This window comes from Triplophysa rosa, linkage group LG1 (assembly GCF_024868665.1).
Source record: "Triplophysa rosa linkage group LG1, Trosa_1v2, whole genome shotgun sequence".
Lineage (NCBI taxonomy): Eukaryota > Metazoa > Chordata > Actinopteri > Cypriniformes > Nemacheilidae > Triplophysa > Triplophysa rosa.
The window spans coordinates 12,997,446-13,022,528 of NC_079890.1; the positions used below are offsets into that span (position 1 = coordinate 12,997,446).

General features: G+C 38.4%; 1 protein-coding gene across 7 annotated transcripts in view; it reads left to right on the plus strand.

The window, feature by feature from the left end:
* mark2b (MAP/microtubule affinity-regulating kinase 2b) overlaps positions 1-25,083 on the plus strand; it is a 65,803-nt gene that overhangs the window by 33,703 nt on the left and 7,017 nt on the right. For 5 of the 7 annotated variants that reach the window (XM_057343911.1, XM_057343919.1, XM_057343941.1 and 2 more), the window contains exons 4-16: positions 3,652-3,700; positions 4,817-4,882; positions 5,127-5,197; positions 7,737-7,793; positions 10,202-10,438; positions 11,075-11,194; positions 11,410-11,512; positions 11,620-11,732; positions 11,845-11,983; positions 12,094-12,233; positions 13,811-13,899; positions 18,377-18,520; positions 23,479-23,742. In XM_057343911.1, the coding sequence (XP_057199894.1) occupies positions 3,652-3,700; positions 4,817-4,882; positions 5,127-5,197; positions 7,737-7,793; positions 10,202-10,438; positions 11,075-11,194; positions 11,410-11,512; positions 11,620-11,732; positions 11,845-11,983; positions 12,094-12,233; positions 13,811-13,899; positions 18,377-18,520; positions 23,479-23,742 (1,592 nt within the window). The remainder of the gene's footprint in view (positions 1-3,651; positions 3,701-4,816; positions 4,883-5,126; positions 5,198-7,736; positions 7,794-10,201; positions 10,439-11,074; positions 11,195-11,409; positions 11,513-11,619; positions 11,733-11,844; positions 11,984-12,093; positions 12,234-13,810; positions 13,900-18,376; positions 18,521-23,478; positions 23,743-25,083) is intronic. The other 2 variants (XM_057343926.1, XM_057343958.1) reach the window with 2 other exon arrangements.

Consider the following 25,083-nt stretch of genomic DNA (forward strand, 5'->3'; position numbering starts at 1 on the left):
ATGCTGTGTGCTGGGTTATGCGAAAAGTCAAGTGTGATTTATACTTGCTCAGTGCATGCCTGCACCAGGAATTCCTCCATCATACGCACAGACGCAGATCTAGTAAACACTCTGTATCAGGGGTAGGGATGGGCGATATTATATCGTTTGCGATATACCGGTAGAAATTCCCCACACGATAGGAATTAGTCTTCCCGCGATATAAACGATAAATTCTAGTTGATGACGTCATCCCCTCTCTTTGTAGATATCTTTGTGAGACCCATTCACAGCTCACATGTGAAGTGAAAACGGGTATAGCGGAGGGCGGACGTGAAGCTGAGAAAGAGTTTGCACTAAAGCTCTAAATCTCGTTTAGGTTGGCACTGTAGATGCGTCCGAGTTAATGTTTAGTTTCACTTTCGTTTTATTTAATTCGTTTGTTAAGTATTCGTTGATAGTCATAATGCGTTACACCACAACATTTAGTTTGGCTAAAAGTATTTATTTAAACATTCGTTAGATGTTATGCGCGCGTGCGCAAATAGTTTAGTATGATTTCTTGCCTGTTATATACAGGATGAACGGAGCGTCCCGTGCGCAGCTCGCGCCCACATGTGCTTTCATAGCGACACAGCGCGCACAGCACTGCTGCCTGTTTACATACGGTACACATGCGAGTTTGTATTACGTTATTTTAAATACGTTTATGAGCGTATAAAAGCATGGATTATTTAATTAGATTTCTTTTACCCGCATTTTTCTGTTCTCTTTCTGTAGCGCGAGTCATAGACAGATTCAGTGTATGTTGCTGTGAGAAGAGAAGGTTCACACAGTTCAAGAGAGAGTGATTGACAGCGTGATGCGATCGATTGTTTCCACCCAACAATAGAATATATACAGTTTTAGGTATGACATGATGTGTTTATTGAGCTTTAGGTCATTTAACTTTTCTTTACTACAACCTTTTGAAGTCGAATCTCACTATTACATTTTATATTTACATAAACACTGTAGGTATATTTTAGGAGCTGTTTGATTTGGGGTAAGTTTTACTTTTTGATAATATTTGTTTTTCTGAGGGTCTAGACTACATGCAGCTACTATCACTTGACGCAAAAAACAGCGGTGGATGACATTATGGATATATCGTCATTTTTATCGTTATCGCAAGAAATACCAGGAATTATCGTGATAAAGTTTTAGGGCCATATCGCCCATCCCTAATCAGGGGTCTCCAACCTTTTAAAAAAAATAAGTGATTATATATGTTATACAAAATTGTTCATACAGAAATTGAATAAAATAATCTGATGTAAAATAACACTGCATAAACTCGACTTTAAATTAAATGTAGATTGATCCTACCTTCACTTTAAGAGCTAATACACGGATTCAGCATACTGTTACACATGCATTTTATTTTGAACTGTTTACATTTGTTAAAGTAGGGCCATTTTTTGACATCCTTTGGAATTATGTCATCACTTTATGACGCCATTACTTATTCTAATCAGAAATTGTTCGCCAAAACCCTACTCAAGCGCTGTGCATTCTGCGCAGAGCTCTCCTTGCGAATCTGGGCCCGTCTCGCCAAAGCGCCATTCACATTGTTAAACAAATATTACATATGATATTTGTTCAAAATCTTTGTTAATGTAAATACCGACTTCACCCTGAACTGAAAGATACATTTATCTGTTTATTATTACACGGCTCGTTGGAATTCTTGATTCTGATTGGCCAGTCGCGATATTTGCAGGTTTGTTATTCCCAGAAAACAACCACTCAAAACTAATAACACACGGTAACCCGGATGCAGCAAATCATTTTGACAGACTTTTTTTGACAAATTAAATATAAATGTCTTTTAATAACATATATGACATTATATTTACAAATGATTAAACCAGATTGCCTGTTCGTGATATTTGAACGTCATTTCTTACCTTAAAACCGGGAAAAAAATCCAGTTTGTTCTCATGTGCCAAGTAGCCGTGTAATAAGCGGGATAATGTACAAGCAGCCGGCTGTTATCGCAAAATAAGACGCTTTCGTGTGATACAAGACCCTGCCTGTACATTATGTCTTACGTAATAGCGCGTTAGTAAAGAAAAACTTCAGAGGTTCAATTCTACCACATAAACCAACTGTTATATCGACAAAGAAATTATAATATAGTCAATAGGCATAAATTGTTTTTTAATAGAAACGAATATATTAAATAATTTTGGGTTAACGTATTCAGGGCTGGTAATGTTATCCACACGAGGAGTAAACTTGTTGGTTAGTCCAGTTATGCCGTCAATTGAACTAAGGCACATTCATTTTTGGATGTGTGTCGAGGATTTTTTTCAGTAAATGTGTTTCTATCATTTACATTTAGTAGCAGACGTTTTTATCTAAAGCGACTTACAAATGAGGCAAACAATAGAAGCAATTTGAACAACATAAGGACAACAAAGTGCATAAGTGCAGTAAAAACTGGTGTCATATAGCCCAGCACAGTATACAAAGCTAGGTTGTTGTTGTTTTTTGATGGAAAGAGTAGAAAAGAAATAGATATTCCATATTTAATTGCGCATATCTTGTCGGATTAAAATTAGTCCGAGTCAATTCAGCGCATACGTTTTTATGCACTTTTCAGAATTTATGTATGTCTTTGCGTTTTATGTGATATTTCTGCACACAGAACGCACATCAAATTCACAGGGATCAAATAGAGTTCTCTTGTAAATATTTTTTCACTTGAATATATTTACATTGGTAAAGCTTAAAAACACGCAAATTATAAACTTTCATAACGATGCAGCACTCGCCCAATCGGTATAGTCCCGAGCGTCATTCATGTGCATCTTTTATTTGTTGAGCCCTGTACTTGGTGGGCACCTCACAAAGGGCACCACGTTGGAGACCACTGCTCTATTACCAAACTGTGTGAACTATACGGTCGCATCTTGTTATCTCTTCTTGTTTTTTCGTCCGTTTAAAGTACACGCCTTTGGTCCATGTTTGGATTTTAATCAAACCTTGCACCTGGGTTCGGAAGGCAGAGTTTACATTTACTCAAATAAACTGGACCAAGCAATCATACCAAAGTTTATTTTAATCGAACCAAACATGCCAGGTGTGAACACACCCTTAAATGCGCTAGAAATGCAGACTTGGAAATGCAAATCTGCAAGAATTCAATGACTGTTCTGTGAAGTTGGTGATATTTCTACCACATAAGTAAGTCCTTCCTATTGATTTCATCGTTTGAAGAATGCAAATGACTGTTGTATGATGCCATTAGGTTTGGGTTAAATGTATTAGTACATTTGACATAAGTGTCTGTTTACTGAGTCCGCCCTAGACTTTTGTATGTGAAAACACGGATGCTTTGAGGCAGATGGAACTTGCGATCAGTTTCAGAAATCCCCAAAACGGGTTATAATGTGAAATGGAATAAAAGCGTTTTCATTTCATTTGTGTGTTAACTTTGACCTAGTTGTTAGTCAATGCACAGTCATTATGAATCTCATTTAAATTGGTGTTTAACTCTAAAGCCATGGATGTAAATGTCATGTTTTACCTACACAGGGATCAGGTTAATGGTTTCTGTTGAAAGTATTACAATCCTCTCAGCCTATCCAATGAGCTTCTCAAACTCTCTTCTCTTTGTTTTCACAGCTTTTTAGAGAAGTGAGAATCATGAAGCTTCTGAATCACCCAAACATCGGTGAGTGACCCAGAGTGTCGCCGCAATCCACTGTATGCAATTACCGTATATAATGATGTCATTATTTTGGTTCAGCGTTTAACGGAAATAATTGGTATTGTCCAGTCTACGTCAGTTTGCTAAAATTGCAGAGATCAGCATTCATAAAGGTTTGATGTCACTGGCCATGAAACGTTTGATGTGTGATGACACGCGATCACTCACGGCAGACTTGCACAAACTTACACACGAGTAAATTATGATCCGAACTGTGTGTCGGCGGTCTTGATGGAAGCGCTAGCTCATTAGCGCTCGGGCGTGTGCTCATAAATATCAAAGCACAGAGCTGAAATATGAAAGGAGAGACCTGCCCCCTTTGAGGATGAAGCACAAGAAAGAGAGAGAGAGAGGAATCAGTCCTGATGCAGAGCTTTCGCTCTCTCTGTTTAACGGTCGAGTCTGATAGATCTGAAACACTCCTTGATCTTTCAACGATGACACCCAAGTAGGGATTTTGTATTTAATTCATAACATTAATGTCAAACAGTAGTTTTGTGAGTGAGTATGTTGAAAAGAGAGAGAAAATCTTCTCGAGATGCTAACTTAAGAATCTCATATTCCATTCAGTTTGTAAATGTAATATTTAGCGCTAAACTTTGGTTATGATCCGCTCGGCTGCCGGAAATAGATATGATGTTTCGCAGCATTTACAGCAAAGCCTGCAGCGCCTTGTTTGAGCAGAGGTGTATTTGTCACTGCTGCTTTCATTCATAAATCACACAGGGTTTCTCATGGAGTAATATTCCTGTGCTTTATGGGTGTCGATACAGCAGTAACACATTCTATTTGGTTTTTCTCATCAGTTTTTGGGACGTTTTACCCCTACAGAATTTGGTTTCTGTGAAGGCTTGCTTACGCCAATGCAAAGAAATGGCATAAAAATATAACATTTCAAACCTGTTGTGACAGAAAAATGGTTACCAAGTTTAATTTGTTAAAAATTCATTTTACAATTTTTTTTTATTTACAGTCATTCACAGTCAGACTTTGATAGTATTTGCAAGCACATTATAATGTTTATTTTAGTGTTCATTTTTTGATTTGTGGTGACCTCTCTCTCTTTTCTTCTCTCCTCAGTGAAATTATTTGAGGTGATCGAGACAGAGAAGACGTTGTATTTAGTCATGGAATACGCCAGCGGAGGTGAGCGGGTTACAAGAATGTGAACTGTCAGCTGTCAATCAAGTCAAGAATTGACAAACGTTCTCTTCACATCACTTTCAGACACCGCTGTGGTCATGTTCTTTCATCTTCCCTTTTCTCTTTTGTTCTTTGTCTTCTAATCTTTCTGTTCCCCTTTACTTTAACGTATCACCTTCTCTTCACCTGTAACAACTTCTTTGTCATGTTCTGCTTTGTTGCCGTGTTCCCCTTTTCCATTTTTAAGGTGAGGTGTTCGATTACCTCGTTGCTCACGGGAGGATGAAAGAAAAGGAAGCGCGTGCCAAATTCAGACAGGTGAGTGAGTCATGCTACAGTGTTAAAGCTTACATGGGCATACAGTGAGACCCAACAATATGAGACCACCTGTGAAGGACAAATTGTGTTATGAGCATACCAATTTGTGTAAAAAAGGGAGCGTTAACATGACACTATGCATTTTGTTCATTTACATTACAGCTGCATTTTGTCAGCCTGAAAATGCAAACTATTGAAAATGTGTTTTAAAGGCTGAAAACGATACAAATTTGTGAAAACTGTGACGTCATGCCCATGCATATTACTTCTTTAGAGTTCATTACGGGTGTGGCATGCGCGATACTGTGTTCTTAGTAGTTTTGTGTGTGCGTGTGAATTAACATTGTTTTCGTCTGTACGATAAACTCGAAAACAAAAACTTTTTAGTACATTGTTGTTTTTTAAAGGAACAGTTCACCTAAAAAGTGAAAATTCGGTCTTTATTTACTCACCCTCTAGTTGTTCCAAATCTAATATAAAGTATAAATGTCTTCACAGGGAAAGATATAGTAGGAGAAAATGCTTTATACACTTCTTGTTCTCTGTTGAACACCAAAGAAGATATTTTGAAGAATGTAGGAAAGCCAACAGTTCTGGGGCACTTTTGACTGCCATTGCCATTTTTTCTACTAGGGTAGTTTATGGTGGCCAAGATCTGTTTGGTTACAATCATTCTTCCAAATATCTTTCTCTGTTTTTAACCAAACAAAGAAATTTATGCAGATTTGGAGGGTGAGTAAATGATGACAGAATTTTGATTTTTGGGTGAACTGTCCCTTTAAATGTACCCTCAGTATGCAGGGCTGTACAGTGCGAAATATATGCAAAAAAAATCGGTTTGTGCGAAGAATAAATTTCCCAGTGTAGCGCGCGTGCGATACAGTTTGGCAAGTGCAGTGACAGAGCTGCGTGTTTGTGTGAGGTGCGTTTGTCATTGTGCTTGTCTGTGTGTGACGTTAAAAAGTGTATGAGCTGCACATTGGACATACTACACACAGTGGACTTGTCTGCAGCTCACTGTATGAGGACATGAACACATGAACTTCATCTCCGGAATTTCTCTAAGAGTTTGTTTCACATGCATTTCACAGTTTGAGTAAAGCTAAAGTCGTTCACACTGAAACTCAAACGCCTTCGTGACGACCCATCAAAATAAAAGTCCCGTTAACCTGAACATTAAGATGAAAAAAAATCTGTAGTATACTATAGTATTTGCTATAGATAAGTGTAGAACCCTTGTAGTAAATTGATAAACTGTTGTAAAACTGTAGTATACTATTGTAAGATTCAAAAATACTATTGTATCTAGGACTTTTACTGCAGTTTACTATACTAAATGCTATAGTATTGTATACTACTGCATTTTTATGTGGACAAATATATTACTTTTGTATACTGTAGTACAGAACTTAGAAAAATGAAAACTAATTTAGGTAAACTAAAAATGATATGGCCCTAATTTATCCATCTGTATTTAACATTAATTTCATTTGTCAGTTACGTGCCTATTCGTGTGATAAACTGCACCTGTGTTTTTTTTAAAAGATGACAACAGACATGAACTGTTTGGCCTGTGCTACAAAATGTTAAACCTCTGTAGCACCAGTGCTATGTGCAATAAAACAGCCCTGGTATGTGCCATGTTCGGTATGTGGTATGTTCCCCTGGTACTTTAATGATGGTCATTAGGGATGTGAATTGTCACAGGTCTCTCGATTCGATTTAATTCGATTTTGTCAACTAATTGATTCCATATCACGATGCGTTGCATCCTCAATTATTAATATTACAATACAAGTAAGTCTTTCTCCCTCACACTTTCTTGTCAAAGGCCCACATTAAAACTATGTTTCAGGGGCACGTGCTTCTTTAATAACGCGAGTTCATCACTTAGAGATGTAATGTGGCGTATTTTACGCGACGGTTCAACACTTTATATTTTAAGCAACTTTCAACACCGATCCAAGTTCAGAAATATACAAAAATGTTCAAAAATGACAGTCTGAAAGATTCATTATGTATATGGTTTATGTCAAAAGCAACGTATTCAAATAAGAAATCATTTGATTTCTTTATTTACAATGAAATCACTAAATGTTGGCACATATGATATTTAATTGCATCTTTTTTATAAATGATTTGCTTTTATGCATTGATGCAGTAAATGTTCAGTTTCTTTCTAATCATACAGGAAGATTCTTGTTCTTCCTGTATGATTAGAAAATATTCCAAACAACCTATTGCCTGATTCAGTGGACATTTTGTTCTTTGTTTTCGATTCTTTCAGACTTTAATTAGATTCTGTTTTAATCCTAGATCTTGTTTCTGACCTTTGACCCCACTGTATAATAGTACATTTCTCTGCTTTCTTTGGATGTGCAGTATGTGACAAGCTATGGTTCAGACATCTACTGTAGTATTAAAGTGTGTGTGTGTGTGCGCTCATTAACTCTGCAGCTTAATTACTGATAGAGCAGCTGAATTAAGAAGTGCCTACTGTCCTGAATACTCACCACACCTTCTGTTTCTATCTCTCCAGATTGCGTCAGCTGTGCAGTATTGCCATCAGAAGTGCATTGTACACAGAGATCTCAAGGTGAGGCTCTTATGTACCTGTCATTAAAGTTCTGTACGGAAGTTCAGGGGAAGAAATCACGTTCCTTTATCCAAATCACAGTTACAGTGACATGTTGCATGACACAACCATCTTATTTTATCTTTAAAACATGGTTCCAGACAGGTTTAGAATAAAGTGATCTGTCTGACACACACACACACACACACACACACACACACACACACACACACACACACACACACACACACACACACACACACACACACACGTCCAAGTAATGGCACCGCAGTACTCGAAGTGTATTGATTACAATACAACAATGTTAGACATATTGACTTGATAGTAGAACCACAAATAATAAAGCACTTACTTTTGCAGATGTGTGATGAATCTGTGTATTTGTGTGTTAACCGCTAGACCACACCTTTATGGCTGCAGAGGCTTCTGGCTGTTAAGGGTTGGCTTTCAGGCTCTAGGTCGTATTTTTCATGCGGCAGTTTCAGCCGTGTTGATTGTTACACCGGCACCACAGGCAAAAGATATTTTGTGGCTGAAGAGCAAGTTGATCGTGATGAGACTTCATGTGAGAGAAACACCAGGCAGTGCCAGAACAGACAAGGCATCTTTGTGTCGTCCTTGCTGAACTATCCTTTAAACTTTAGGAGGTTATTGTGTTACCCCTCTGCAAAAACAAAATGTTGTCTTTCAAGATGAAATGTGATTGCTTAAAGCCTCTGACATGAAGTTTCAAAAAAGCAGTGAGCATCCAGATTAGATTTATCTAAGGGCAACACGGCTAAATTCAATCTGCTGAGGGATGGTATAATAGCACCATTGTCAGATGTACACTCTGCTCATGCCTCATCCGTTTCTTTGTTGCTGTGTGTGTGTGTGTGTGTGTGTGTGTGTGTGTGTGTGTGTGTGTGTGTGTGTGTGTGTGTGTGTGTCGTTGTAAAAGTTTGGCTCTGTTGGCTGAGTAATATTTTACTCTGCAAACTGAGCCCAGTTAGCGCCCTGCATCTGTTGCTAGGCAACACAGCCTCCCTGTTTAGCTAAAGGCGGTGTGTAGAGATCTTGAGTGGCAGCTCAGAGGGCGAGTCTCAACACAAACACACACATGCCTTACAGATCCACACCAGGGCTCGACATAAAGGACTGCCCGATGGCCCGGGGCCAGCATGGGAGATCCTCGGGCCAGTTGAGAGAACTGTCACTTGCCCGATCGGGCCAGTGCTGTATCGTCATGGAAAATTATAATTTGTATGTTGCCTATTTAAATATTCCCAAGAAGATGCAAAAGAGGACTGGATTCGGTTCTCATGTGCTGTTTGAGATGCGCGCGCAGCCGGAATATATTATATTAGATCTGTGCTTCTCTTAAAGGGGCAGCAGCATAATAAACGTCTCAGTTTTGTTCATCAAACAACAACGAACGGAGTCAAAAAACACTCACTGCTCTTCACTGATTAAATTACACTAAAATTCACTAAAATTTTAGTAAGGTTAAATCAATATCATATTTAATACAGTGAAGACTATAAAGTATTTACATTATTTAATTTTTGTACCTGATAAATACTATTATTAGACCAATCTAAAACACCTGAAATGCACTGAATATTTGAAGAGTTTGGTTCCAAAATGAGATAACTCCATTTTTAAAAAAATGTATTATGTTAACATGTTTTTATTGTGTTAATTATCTGTATTTTTAGTTATTATGGCTCAGATCAAAACAAACCAACTGCAGTTTGATTGATATTAATTGGACTGCACAATAAAAAAACTGGATTTTTGATTTTTTTTAAAAACGGAGTTATCTCATTTTGGAACCAAACTCTTCATTTGTATGTTTGCTTTATTACATTTATCTGTGCTATTGCACATACTTTGATTACTTGATCTTATTTGATAAAATAATTTACTAAATCTTATTGGATATACTTACTGATTAGTTGTCTTCAACAATAGTTAACATTTTTAGTTATAGGCTAATAGTTTTATGGTATCATACCCTTATTTATTAAGATCACATAGGTAAAAAACCAACAGACAAATAACTAGATTTTATTTAATGCTGTTTTGTGGTGGGGCCAGAGAAAAGTTTGGCAGGGCCAGTAAAAATTGGAATCACTTGCCCGACTGGGCCAGTAGAAAAAATCCTTAGCGTTGAGCCCTGCACCTTACAGATCCACACATATATGGGAACTCATAAGAAAAGTTGGACAGACACACTGGAGGAAGAGAAAGAGGCAGTTCTGATATTCGGGGTGTTTGAAGTCAAAAAGCGAGACGTGTGTATTTCTGATTGTGTGAGACTGAATGCTGAATCTTATTCTTTATATAAAGCGTCGTCCCTCTTTTTCAAAGCTGTGTGACTTCTAAATGCATACATCCTTATCACTCCATTCTTTCTCTCTCCTTAGGCTGAGAATCTTTTGCTTGACGCTGACATGAACATCAAGATTGCCGACTTTGGCTTCAGTAATGAGTTTACGGTAGGCAATAAGTTAGACACGTTCTGCGGGAGCCCGCCGTATGCCGCCCCTGAACTGTTCCAGGGAAAAAAGTATGACGGGCCGGAGGTGGATGTGTGGAGTCTCGGGGTCATACTCTACACGCTAGTGAGCGGCTCGCTGCCTTTTGATGGACAGAACTTGAAGGTACGGCAGAGACGAGAGCAAGTGCCTGTTTTTATGGTGTTTCATACAGTCATTTCACTTTCAGTTGTTTGAAGTGTGTCTCCTTTTTAGTTTTTGCTCCGTCTCATTTGTACGTTTGCTTGTATTTTATATTATTCAATATTTAATCATTCAAATATTGTGATAACTGATTAAAGATATTGTTACCATGGTCAATACAGTGAATAATCCTAAATAATATATTTGTTTATTTCTTGAAAATTACAGTAGCTTTGTGTCAAAAAGTCAAGATTCAGAATGCATCCCCTGCGTTAACAAAGAATTTATTTATCCTTTTAAGCATGCGAATATTATTGTATTATGCTAATAGCAAATAGCTTATTATTGTAGAAGTATGATTATTTTTATTAGATTTAATTATATATTCTGCAAATCAATTTTCACGATAAGCCGTATAATTGAATATGGTAGATATATTTTTTAATACAATTGCATTTTAATGCAAAAAAACTACATGGAGCCGGAAAGTGCTGCTCTTGATGACAGTTATCTGACTATTAAATGCAACAAAATTCCACCATTGTACTGTATGTCAACTATTCTTGTTTGTAAAATTGGTCACATGCCTAGTCCTATTGTTTTCTTTCTCTGACACAGGAGTTGCGAGAGCGTGTGTTAAGGGGAAAGTACAGGATTCCTTTCTACATGTCCACAGATTGTGAGAACCTGCTGAAGAAGTTCCTCATCCTCAACCCCACCAAGAGAGGCAGTTTGGAGGTGAGCTTGATTTAACCGTATGGACTAACCTGATATCTGAATGTATACTGAAGCACTAGACACAGGCAGTATCTTTAATGTTATGCGTATTGCGGGATTTAAACCTGCAGTCTTTCAGTTAGCAGCCCAACCTGTCTGTCTAATAGTTCAGATGTGGTCATGTTATCTTTAACAATCGCTGTGGTTCTCTTCCTGCGTGTCTGTTTTTGTCTCAGCAGCAGATCATGAAGGATCGCTGGATGAATGTAGGTTATGACGAAGAAGAGTTAAAGCCCTACATTGAACCCCAACCCGACTACAAAGACCCCAGGAGGACAGGTGTGTATGCCACATTGGTCTAAACGAAATGTTTGCCGACATTGTCATAATAATATCTCAGAAAGAGTCTTATTTACATGATGTATGCATGTGTGTTGCCCATGCAGATATAATGCTTCAGATGGGTTTCTTTCAAGAGGAAATACAGGACTCCCTCGTCACCCAAAAATACAATGAAGTCATGGCAACCTACCTGCTTCTTGACTATAGGAATTCTGAGGTATTTGTAAACTTTGTAAACGTACACACCTACCTCACTTCAGCAAAATCTGTCTGTGATTTCCTATCAGCTGTCAACCCCTTTGTGCTCATGCGTGTTTGAACATTTGCAGCTCGACGAGGGTGTCATCTTGTCGCTAAAGCCACGCCCAGGAGATGACGTCACAAACAGTAACGCCCCGTCTCCCCCCCATAAAGTACAGCGCAGCGTGTCATCCACTCAGAAGCCGATCAGAAGATCGACGGATCAGGGTGCGTTGATTTACAGGTTTTGTGAATTAAAACCCCTCATAGACACAAAGCACCATATCTAAATCCTTACGTACGTTGTCGTTCTTTTCTTCTGTCGTTCTGCTCATCAGGCTCATACTCGAAAAGGTCTCAGGGAGAAAACAAGCCTGGAGTTGAGGATTCTGGGAGGAAAGGTTCAAATAGCTCCACCAAAGTTCCGAACAGTCCCGTCATCCCCGGCGAACGCAAAAAGAGCTCCACACCCTCTACTGTAAGTTTGGTGATGCATAGGTTTGCGTACGAGTATGTTTGTTCTTATATGTGCGAGTAATGTTCATTTCAATAAAGCTGGCCATGTTCAACTTTACAAATTCAGGTCATGTTCTGCAGGAGTTCCCTGTGCTTGAAGAACATATTATTAAAACTGTTGCTGGAAAGACGTTTGTGTTTCACAATGATATTTCTTAAGTAGCAGATGGCTGAGAGGGCTTGCCCAGTGTTGAAGTGTTCTCCCTCTGACTGGGAGAAGTTTGGCATGGCCGTTGTTCTTGGCTTCTCTTGGGTTATTTCTGTGAAACGCTTCAGAGATTTCCGTTTTGGAGTAGTTTACACACAGCAAAGCAAACCTAGAGTTTTGAGTTTCTGGGTTTGCCAAAAAGGCAAATATTTGTAGATAGATAGGTCTCCACTTTCTTTTGTTCTTCATACAAAGCGCAAAACTGGGATTTTAAATAGGGCCCAACGAGTAGGATGGCAGAGATTTACATGCGTTTAGTAAAAAAGAGGAAACATTTATTTCTAAATTACCATTAAACATTCATACAGGGTTTACATTACATACAGGGTTTTATGGTGAACATGAATGAAACCTTGCTCTCTAGATATGCTATAAAAAAACATTTTATCTTTTATAATATAAATTAATTATTAAATAAAATGTATACATACATTTATAAATAAAAACTTACAAATATAAAAAAACGTACAAAATATACATTTTAAAACTAAAGACAACCTTTTTTTTTTCTTACCCCACTGGCCAGTACTTCTTTAGTTTTAAGCATAAATTGAGGAAACTTTTTTGAGATTTACACTACAGGTTAAACGTTTGGGATCACTCACTCATTCTTTATTTATATTTCTTCCACATTTTAGAATAATAGTAAACTCATCAAAACCATGGAATAATACAGTTGTAACTGTTGGAATTATGTTGTGACTAAAAGCATTCAAAATAAATGAACTCTATATTTTATTTTAGCACCTTCAAAGTAGTCACCATTGGACTACAATTTGCAAAATCATTCTCTTGGCATTTTATAAACCAGCTTCTTGATGTCTCAACCTGGGACGCTTTTTAAACAGTATTGAAGGAATTTCCATCTATGCTCGACTCTTATTGGCTGCTTTTTATTCATTATTTTGGCCAAGTATTCCTTTTTTTTATTATTAATAAAGAATGTCGTTTTCTAGAAATAAATGAATATGTTTGCACATTGCACTATTATAGTTTTGTCCACAAAAGTAATTTCAAACATTGAAACATACACGTTCAGATTAAAAGATTTTTAAGAGCATGAGTAACATTTTTTTATCCCAAACCTTTGACCGGTAGTGTATGTTTAATAGAATAAAATGACTTTTATGGCTCTCTGTAAGATTATTAAGATTAAGATATTATCTTGCACATTTTTTGCATCTCAAGTAAACTGAGCTCGTATAAGGGTATTTGGATATACTGTATACACTGAAAGGCAAAACAAAACGACACCTAAAGTAGTCTCTCTACATCTTATCATTTTCCGTTGATTTTAATGTTTTTATGTGTGTCTGTATTTGTGATTTCAGAATAGTATCTTGTCCACGGGCACAAGCCGGAGCAGAAACTCACCCATTTCTGAGAGAGCTACTCTAGGAGTGCAGAATGGGAAAGACAGGTACATCCAGATATACATCCGAGATAATACATCTAAAAATGGCAAAGAACAAAAAACTTCCGTTTGAGAAAAATGGGTTTTCTGTACCTTTCAAAGTACTTTACCTCACGCACATATCCAAATAAGATCACTACCAAAATCAGTCACAAAATGTACACCGTTATGCATCCCCAAGCACACATGGTCAGTCTGCCTCTATCTCTGTCTCTGTGCTGTTAGCCATTACCTTCATGACCAGGCTGGCATGCTTTTGATCCACAGAAAGACACAATCGTGCCCGAATAACATGTCACCCTGGATTTCAGAAGGAATAATGACGCCTTTTTGATTTGAATTATTGAGAACCGTTTCATTCAAATTCACACACAATCAAATCTTTTACCTTTAAACCCCTTTGGTAGCACACAGACACATACTTTAACCCTTCTCGCCGTCATAACACTATAATATCAACCAGCATCATCCCAACCTCGTATCAGTCCGCATCTTCTCACCAAACCCACCCCTTCATCACCACAAACCCTCTGGCTTCCTCCACTGCACCTCCACACTAACCATATAACCCCTCTCTGACTAGCATTAACATGCTGCGGATTCATGCATATGCTTCACGCCACACATTGCACTGGATTGTGTAATGACTGTATTCATAATGCTTATGCATGACATGCTTTTATTAAGAGCTTTCTGCCTACTGGAGTCATGTTGCACAAATATGGTTTCCTCTGAATTCACAGATTCCAGTGTAGAAGCCCCTGTGCCATTAGACATACGGAAGGCTTGTTCACACTAGGTCCTGGTTTTTGGGTTGGAAAAGACTGAGACCTTTTAAAGTCAAATTTAAGTGTCCAGTCTTTCACATTAATGCGCCACAATGACTCATGTTTTGTTTTTGTTGATGCTGAACAATAGCCTGTAAAGAATCAACCCATATCAGTGTAGAAATTGACTTGGGTTACAGCAGTTACACACAGAATAACAAACATGTGCAGTTGATAATATAGTAGATATGTCCTTTTAAATGGTATTTTGTCATAGAATAACATCCTGAAATGCATGTCTAAATAGGAAGTTGTAGAACATTAAAGCACGATTGGAGAAGAATTGTGATTTGTTTGCAAAAACTGTTATACTTTTATGCAGAGGTGGACAGTAGTGAAGTATTTTTACTCTGCCGCAGAACTTTTTTCAAGTATTTGTACTTCATCAGTGTTTTTACTTTCAAAAAGCTTTACTTCACTACATTATGAAGCATATTTCATACTTTTTACCTCACAACACTCATAAAATGGATGTGTTCATTTTAAAACATTGTTTCTGTGATCTTATTTAACACATTATGTCAAGTTGCGTTAAAAGTAACACGAAACGTGTTGTCTCGAGAAATAACACAGAGAATGAGTTCAGTTAAGGACAAAACTAAACACAAAATGGGTTGTTTTTGACACATCTGTTTTTAGAGTGTACATTACATAAAGACATTTTAAATGTTTTTTTACCTTTTAACAATCAAGTAACACTGTGCAAAAATACTCACGTAAAAGTATTAAGCCTGGCTCAGACTACAGGAGTTTTAAAATCCTGACAGATTTCAAATTCTGGTTGCAGCACACACGTAAGGAGAATCTTAACAGATTCTCTCATTTAAAATCTTAAACCTGGCTCAGACTACAGGAGTTTTAAAATCCGGAAAGATTAAAAATTCTGGTTGCAGCACACACATAAGGAGAATCTTGACAGATTCTCTTATTTAAAATCTTAAACAAGCTCACACTCATCAGTGTACAACTAAATTACACATATTTTACATATCCATAGGATATGCAGTTTTGTAAAAGGAGCTAATAGTAACCGTTTTAATGGGTTTACTATTTTTAGATGATGACATCACATCTACATTTGAATCTCTTTTTCAAGCACTACAAAAATAGGTTTGCCCTTTGTAAACTTGCATTTATAAATGTGAAATGTCCAGATAAGAAAACGTTGGGGGTTAAAGTTGTGTTTATAAATAAGTCTAAAGGTAGCAAGTGCAAAAATAAAAATTTAGAAAGTTTGATTGGAAGTTTTTTTATTTTATAATTGCACATCAAAAGACATCCTAATACACCCAAACTACAGGATAATATTAAGATTATCATACCAGAGACGCCTCTTACGTCATCTCACCGGGAAACAGAAGTAAACAAAGGGACATCGCAAAGTTAATTTCACGTGATCTCACCTGGCAGCGGTTGTGTAACGTCTTTGTCGCTCTCTGAATGATTCTCTGTCTGTCCAAAGCCGCGGGAACGTATTTTGAGCAGGGGGTGCTATAATGCTTTTTGCTAGGGCTGAAGTTATGACTGTGCTTTGGGCGAGCCGCTTAAGTTTAATGTTAATAAATAACGGAAGAAAAAAAATCGCTTTCTCGCTGCCGAGAATAAAGATGAATGCCAATGTGATTATAAGACACAGCGTAAAAACAAACACATAAACGCATGTTATATGTATGCCTATAGCCAAATAACAATCTGTTGAACGAAACTACAAGCTGCGCGTTAGCAGTTAACTTACCCGGTACATTTAAAACCGACGCGACTTCTCCCCAGCTCTTTTCCTTATCTGTGCGGTTGTGGTATGTTTTGGAGGATACATTATATAGACAATCATGTTGTTGCCACAAGTTGTTCCTCCATCTCCGCTGTCCAACATTCCCTTGCAGGAGCTTTCGCGGTCGACATTTTTAAAGGTCTGTCAGTCATCTCCGTCACCTTGCAGATGTGCCTCTCATTGGCTGTTGCGAAAGTACCAACGTCATCACCCCGATTTAAAATCCTAAATATCAAACATGTTTGATATGATCGGGGCGGCCCCGATTTCTCTCGGAGCAGATCGGGAGGTGTAAGATTCGATCTGTGAATGCCTCACATTACGTGATAATCTGGGCCGAATCTCGGACCCGATCGAGGTTCTGGACCCGATTTTTTCAAAGATTCTCGGGAGGGGAAATCGGGGTAAAATCTGGCCGAGAATCCTGTAATCTGAGCCAGGCTTTACTGGTTAAAAAGCTTGTGTTTATGAAATGCAGTGGAGTAAAAAAAGTATGATATATGCTTCTTAATGTAGTTAAGTAACATTTTAACAAAGTAAAAACATTTTGACAAGTACAGTTACTTCAGAATGTACTTGAGTATAAATGGGTTGTTCACCCCAAAATCAAAATTATGAATGCAGAACACAAAAGAAGATATTTTCAAAAATGTTGGTGCACAAACAACATTGGCCCCCATTGACTTCCATTGTACGAACACAAAACCAATGACACATTTTTTAAAAATCTTCTTTAGTGTTCCCCAGACAAATTGTGTTTTTGTACCCCTTTAAGTACTGCCTACTTCTGCTTTCATTTCATTTTGTAAAACCAGACTTGGTGTGAACAAGCATTAACTGTTTAGCCAGCACTGTGCAGTGCATTTGTTGTTATCTATGGGTTTGTGTAAGTGACTTTGTTAAATACCCCATGAAATAAAAAAATGCCGTTTTGAAATCTCTTTTTCACATATGTTGGTGCACTTTTGGATGTTGACACAATTCTTAAGCAGATGAATGCATTTGAAATGAATACTGTTTCTTTCTTTTTTGATTACTCCGAAATATAAATAAACGTCTTACAAATCCCAAAGAACTTTGTTAAGTACATGGCTGTGATGTAAAGACCATAGTTTTTTTTAAAGACCTTTAATACGTACTGCCTTAACTTCCTTGTTAATAGGAAGTTAATCCAGGCAAGAAGGCAGTGATTTCATGGGGTCTTGAAGAGTTATAACCTTTTGTCCACTTAATGATTTGCCTCTGTATTTTCTCATGAGCTTATCTGAAGACATTCAATATCATTGTGTCGGGTTAAATATTCCCAACACATCCCTCTTCCTTTTTCCGTTTCTCACCCTCTGTCTGTTTTTATTCTGTCTGTGTCGTATGTGAGCGTGCTTCTTTGTGTCTTTGTGAGTGTATGTATAGTTTAAAGTGGATTAGGGTGGCTTGTGATGGAAAAAGCACCATTAACTCTGTTGTAAGATTCCTGTAGTCGTCCGTAATAGGCTTAGCTTCTCTGCCACATAGCAAGGTGATAGCATGTTATTTCTCCACCACAAGCTAAACTAATCCCCGCATGCTGCGTGTGGGTGTGTGTGTTTCTTTTGTGCTTTTCTGTGAAATCAGAACTCTGTTTGACCTCTGTTTCGCTCTCGTGCCATTCACTACTGTCTCTCTCTCTTTATGCCCAGACTCATGTTCTTCTTTGTGGTCTCTCTCTCTCTACCTCTCTGTCTGTCCGTCTCATTCTGTCTAATGTGTGCATTGAGTGGTTTTTCTAATGGAATGCTTCTCCCTCCCTCCCTGCCTCCACACATACGTGCACACTCGTGTCTATGCGTGTGTCGGTTTATGCGTGTGTGCGCTCGGAGGGGACGCTGTCCTCTCTCTCTCCCCTCAGCCTGAGCACTCCCGGGTCCCGTGCCTCCACGGCCTCGGCCGGCGCCGTGCTCTCATCCTCCTCTTCCTCACGCCCCCGCCATCACAAGTCCCTCTCCACCTCTGCCCATCCCTGCCCCGCAGACCTGCACACACACCGGCCCAGGCAAGTCCACACGCCGCCGCAGAGAGAGCCAGACTGGAAACAGTCAACTAAAGTACGGTGTCACGTCAAGTGATGAACTGTACTATGATGAATAGGGAGGGGTCTCTTAAGGGGTCATTGGTGTTCTTTAGCAGCGTTTCAAGGGCAATGTTAAGAAATAATAAGTTATGTTTTTTTTTTTTTTGTTAAGAAGACTAATGATGATACATGACCCTTGACGGTAGGGAGAGTGATGGTGTTTGTTTAATTTTTACTTTATTACCACGTGAATGTGCACCGTGGAGCAATTGTGCCTCATTCCTGTATCACCCCAGTCAAAGATAACATCCCTCTGCTGACAATAAACAGACCCCACTTCACTCTGTGGCCAAATGACATTTCCAGGGGCCGTATATTAGCAAAACACAAGCATCGGCGCAGTGGCCTACTGCTGAGCCTTACTCTTAATGTGTGCGGTGCGCGTTTGAGTCCGACTTCCGACTTCATGTATCATCGGCATCACATTCATCTTTCTGTCCCTATCATCAATAATATGGAATGCATTTTTACACGCATCAAGAAACTGCGTGGAGTGTAAATGGTTGGTGTCAGTGCTGTTGCTGTAAGTGAATGGCTGGTCTGTTGCATGCAGTGAGCTGAGGCTCTTCCGAGCGTGGTTGGGGACCGTTGAGAGAAGGTACTACTGATTTGATACGTTGCTTCCCTCACTCTTTTGTGTTTCGTTTCCCTCCTGTGTGTTGTTTCAACTCTACCTCAGTGCAAGGGACATATATACATATCTGTGCATTGTATATATGAGTGAGTGAGTGAGGGGCCATGTATAGTGTGACTCCCCCTTGTCTCTCAAGGCCTTTCACATGATTTACATCAGGGCTTCAAGGCGGAGTGTCAAGCGCCCCTTTGACCTCCATGTGGAAAACATTGCATATGATGTCATAGAGGGGCATCGCTAGGTAGCAGGAAAGGAGTGTGTGTGCAGAAACTATTGAAAACTTGTGAAGGTAGCATGAAATTAGATGACATAGTCCAGGCACGTCATTGATATATTGGTGAATTTTCTTTTTTACTAAAGTCAGTTTAGATGGCTAGCACTTGAGTTCATAGTTTTGAGATGACACTGTCTACTTAAAGCTGCAGTCCATAACTTTTGCCTCTATATCGCCATCTCTGTTTGAAACATAAGATTGCAGTTAACTTTACATTAGACATGTGCCCGGTTAACCGCGGTTACCACTAAATCCTGCTGAAACCGAGCTGGCTGCGATAATGCAAAATATCGATTATTTTATTGATGCTTCGCTTGTCTGTGAAGCACTTCTCTGGGATCAGTAGGAAATGCTGCTCGATCTAAAAGCAGTGCGAGTTTGAGTCGCTTATAACGTGCATTTAAAAAAGCAACACCCGTCAAACATGATCATTATAAATATACTTTATTATCATGAAAATACCTGAGGAGGCTTGAGGATCAGTGATGAAAACATGTCCTTAGGCATTTCCTAGAACTACGTGTGTTATGGTCTTCTTCTGCAGTGCGTATTTGGAGTTTCTTTACGAGAGTGCCCTCTGGCTTTCGGATGCAGCAGCATTTTACTGTACTGCTCTCACAAATTGTGCATAAATCACATGATATATATTTTTGGTTAACCGGGCGTATGTCTACTTTACATATACGGCTGTGGAAAAAATTAAGAGACCATTTCTAAGACCATTTTCAGTTTTTCTGAAGGTACTATTTCTAGGTATGTGTTTAGGTTAACTACTAACAATATTTATCCCAAATTTCAAATAAAAATATTGTTTTGGTTTGCATTTATTTGCAGAAAATAAAAACGGGAGAAACCGATCAAAATAACAGAAAAAATGCTCTGTATTTTCAGACCTCAAATACTGCAGAGAAAACAAGTTCATGTTCACTTTTAAGCAATACAACAGTAATATTTGTACATGTATTTAGGAAAAGTACAAAAATAATTTTGTGATAACCTGGATTTTTGTCACAGTTTTCATGTGTCTTGTCATTCTGTCAGTCTTTCACATTTTGTTTTTGATGACTTTGTCACTCCTGAGGTTTGATTTTGTTGAAATTCAACAGACACTGGACTGGAATGGCCACAATACATCTAGACATGCTGATTAAATGAAAATTTCTCTCTTAATTTTTAACTACGGCTGTTTATCTTAACTGATAGTAAACTAAGTTTTATATTATAAATCATTATTATAAGTGTAATATTGCGTATTGGTCTAAGGTAAGGGGATGGTTTTGAACACTGATGTTTTACGTACTTGGACATTAACTGATTATTGTTTGTTTGTAACAAATAAAAAAACGTACACACTGCAGCTTTAAGTATTGTCCAGTGATGGTTAGGTGCGTTTTGCAGACCTCTGTTATGTTTAATGCATTGGAGAAGAATGATGCGAGTCATGTGATGGGCCTTGACTTTAACACCTTGGAAATGTGTGGTTTGCCACTGTGAAAATCTCAGCTGTAAGAGTCGGTAGAAACGTGGCTCAAATAAGTGCAGATGTGTTTTCACAGTGCTTTTGCTCCTGCTAATATTTTTTGCACAACATTGCTGAGTTATTTTCAACTCATGGTTGGGTGAAATATATTTCCAATTTTAAAGTCCCAGTGAAATAAAAAATTACAATGCCTATTTTTTTCATGAAATATTGCAGCGTTTATTGTAAATTGTTTATCAATGTGGGTCATTCTCTTTTTAAACATCTTGTGCCCTCATAATCTTTAGTCAAAATCTGAAAATGCACTTCCGTCCTGTAATGACTATCCATCTTAGATGGCGTATGTTAGACGGCTCCAGTTCCATTTCAAAATGCAACGGCTGTTTTTATACATCCAATCACATAGCAGAGAAAGACGAAAGCCACGCCCACTATTTTTCCTCATTCAAGGAATTCCATTTCACTTGTAATGCGTCAAAATACGGAAGTAAAAACTATCGCAACTTCTGGTTCATGGGGACTTTAACTGAACCCAGTGCTTGGGTTTGTGTCCTTTTGGAATCAAGCATGGGTTGAAAATAACCAGTGAGTTATTTTAGTGTAGTGTGTGTGAGTTGTGATTGTAACTTTAAACTCATACAGTCTGGTCAGTGTGTTCAGATGTGTGTTGCTTTCAGGAGTGGGTGTGTCATCTAGCATACTATAGTGTTACTATGGGAACCTCTGTGTCCTTTTGCTTAGATGCTGTGTTTGCACTGGTCTGAGCTTGTATATTAGATTGTCCCCAAATTGACCCCTGAATATTCCTCCTCCATGTTACAGTGTTAAAACTAGATACTCCCCCAGGGATGTGTGCAGTGATTCAGGTCCTCTCTGATGTGTTATGAAATGATGTGAATTGCCCTGTTGAACTTGAAAATACACATTTGTTTATGTATTGGGGACATATTTGGATTTTGGAAGGTAAGTCATGTTGGATGGCCAGAAGTCTCCCAGCAGAGTTACAAAAAAAGAACAACATAGGAAGAGATGTTTGAGATGCAACAGAGAGAAATAACTACACATTTGTTTGAAATGAGTTCGTCGCATGTTAACCAACAATTTTGCTTTGCTGTTAACTCTTCAAGTCAACATGAAACTGCATTTACAAACCACTTTTGTATTGGGACAGATATTTAAGATTTTTTTTAGAATGGATTTCAGGACTGCATTTATTTATCTTCAATAACTGGATCACAATCTCAGGCCGTTTTACACCAGAATGGGTCAAAAATACAAGAAAACAGGCTTAATGCAGACCATTATAGACAAGATTACAATTTTGCCTGAAGAATCAAGATTTATTTTCATTACCTTTATTAAAGTCATGTTAAAATTTTGTTGGCAAAAGTTGCTTTACCTGTGACAGTAGACTATAACATCGGCTACATAACTAGAATGTTTGTTGGTTAACATTATCTTTCTCTCCTGTGTTGTATTTGACATCGTTTAAATCGGAAGCATTTCAGAGACAGATTAATGAAAAATTCTTGGGGTTTTGTATACGGACAAATTTTTTTAATATTTTGATTTCATGTTGACTTCAAGGTTTTCAGTTTCTAGAAGCAAACCAGTGTATGTGGCCTTGTGAAAGCATGAATGAAATGAGGTCATTAGTGGCACACAGCCATGTTTCTGACACCATCACCTCCTCGCTGAAGTGTTCGGATAGTGTTTTGTAATCTATTTTTTCGCCAGATTGTTTACCCAAAGTCATGTGACTTCCCTGGCTTGTACCAATTGGCGCCTGGCTTTGGCAAGGTTCAGCTACACTGGTTGGCACTTAAAACAGATGTTGGCATGGACATGCCATGGTTGAGTGAGATTTTCACAGACAGTGTGCAGAAAGGACATCTACGTGGGAGCTGGGATGATTCACTGCACACGCTTCAACACACACACACACACACACGAAAAAGTTTTACAATATCATTTGTTTGTGAGAAAGAGAGCGAGATTAAGCCGATTACAGGGCTAAAGATTGGGTCCGCTATGTGATGTCAGATTTTTTTTTAAGCAGCTGACATATTTTTCTCCATTGTGAGATTACATAATGTATTCAAGAGATGTATGTCTGAGCTCCTGAGGACATAACTCAAACACATATTTGTTTCTGCTATGTTAATGGTATGTTCTTAAAATAATAATACAAAAGTGTTCACATTTATTTGATGATGCAGCTTTGATGAACGTATTACGGTTGAACCCACCCATCATTTGTGGTACAGCAGTTCTTTCTGCATATGTAAATGGGGGAAATCATCCTTGCATGTTCTTGCTATCATTTCATTATTCATTTATTGAGGTTTAATTTGTGAAAAAGCTTTAATAAATGCATAATTATGTATAATTAAGTTTTATATATTAGATATGTTTGCTTATATTTTAATACTGATTCCTGCTATGTCCTCATTTTTGCTTCCTTTTGTTTGGTTAAAATTGCTTTGTCACAGTGATCCCCCACAGAGAGCACCTGGTGCCTCCCCCTCAGCCCACAATATCAGCAGCGCAGCTGGGACGGACCGTACCAACTTCCCAAGAGGGGTGCCCACCCGCAACACCTTCCATCTCGGGCAACAGAGGGGTGCACGAGACCAACAGGGTTCTCCGTATCACGGAGCCCCCGCCTCCCCTTCGCTCTCCCACGGCAACAGCCAACAAAGACGACCAGCCGCTTCCGGCATTTTCAGCAAGTTCACCTCTAAGTTTGTGCGCAGGTGAGAGAGAAAGAAAGTTCAGTACATCAGTGGATTGACATGCTGTGCTGAAAAAGAGAGACAGAGCAGTTAACACAAGAAGCCCGAGTCTGGCTGAGAGATGTGGTGTGAGGATGAGTGCGATGAATGTTGGGTATTTTGGGCTGTAAAGGATGGAAGCATTAGGTGGTGATGAAAAACAAGAGACGAGACTTGTTAAATGGAGGAAAACGGCATCAGCACATTCTCACACCTCTCCTTCCTGCTGAGGGGGGAGCTGTGTGTGTGTGTGTGTGTGTGTGTGTCATTTCTGTCATTACAATGAATTAGAATGTGGAAACAATACGATTTATTTAAGAACAAATGACCTAAAGGGATAGTTCGCCCAAAAATGAAAAATTCTGCCATCGTTTACTCACCCTCAAGTTGTTCCAAGCCTGTATACATTTTCTTGTTCTGCTGAACACAAAAAAGATATTTGGAAGAATGCTTGTAACCAAACAGTTCTGGGGCACTGTTGACTAGTATAGTAGGACACACATCTGTGGTATTTTTTTTACGGTTTAGTTTCCCACATTCTTTAAAATGTATCTTTTTGTGTTATACATAACAAAGACATTTATACAGATTTGGAACAACTTAAGGGCGAGTAAATGATGACAAAATGTTCATTTTTAGGTGAACTTTCCCTTTAATGCATGTCGATTTTTCCTCATGAAGCTCACGAAGGTCAGGCCTTTATTTCTCATTCAAAGTGCTATTATTTCCCCTGATCTCGACACGAATTTCATTTCTACACATTCATATTTCTCATCAATTTCATCATCCGTGTGTCTAAGTTCCAGCACACGCTCTCAACACAATGCTACTTTTCCCGCACCTCCGTGTATCCTTGGTAACAGCTGAGGTATTGCGTTCCCCTGCTCTATAAATACTTATGGCGGGGACACCTTGCTATGCTCTCCCTAGTACCACCATAGCAGTCAATGTAAAACTTACGCTGCGAAGCAAGAAAGTCCCACATGACAAATGTTTGTTTAAACAGTGCAATTTTAAACAGCACAACAGAAAACACATGAGAACTAGAGTCATAATCTCTCAGATTTCACTACATGTACAATAGCAGTGTTTCATCTCATGCCCAGTTTCAGATTTCAAAAGGAAAGAATGAAATCACAGTCGCCGTTCCCCAAACTAATCTTTTGTGTTCAAGTGTACGTGTCTGTTTTATGTTCTTTTTGTGTGTATGTTCGAGGCAGTGTGGGAATGTCTCCACATGCAGTTTAAATGAGTCTAGTGAGTTAGTCACATGGTCGTCAACAGTTTGTAATAATGAGTTTTACTTTTAACTTCTAAAGTCAA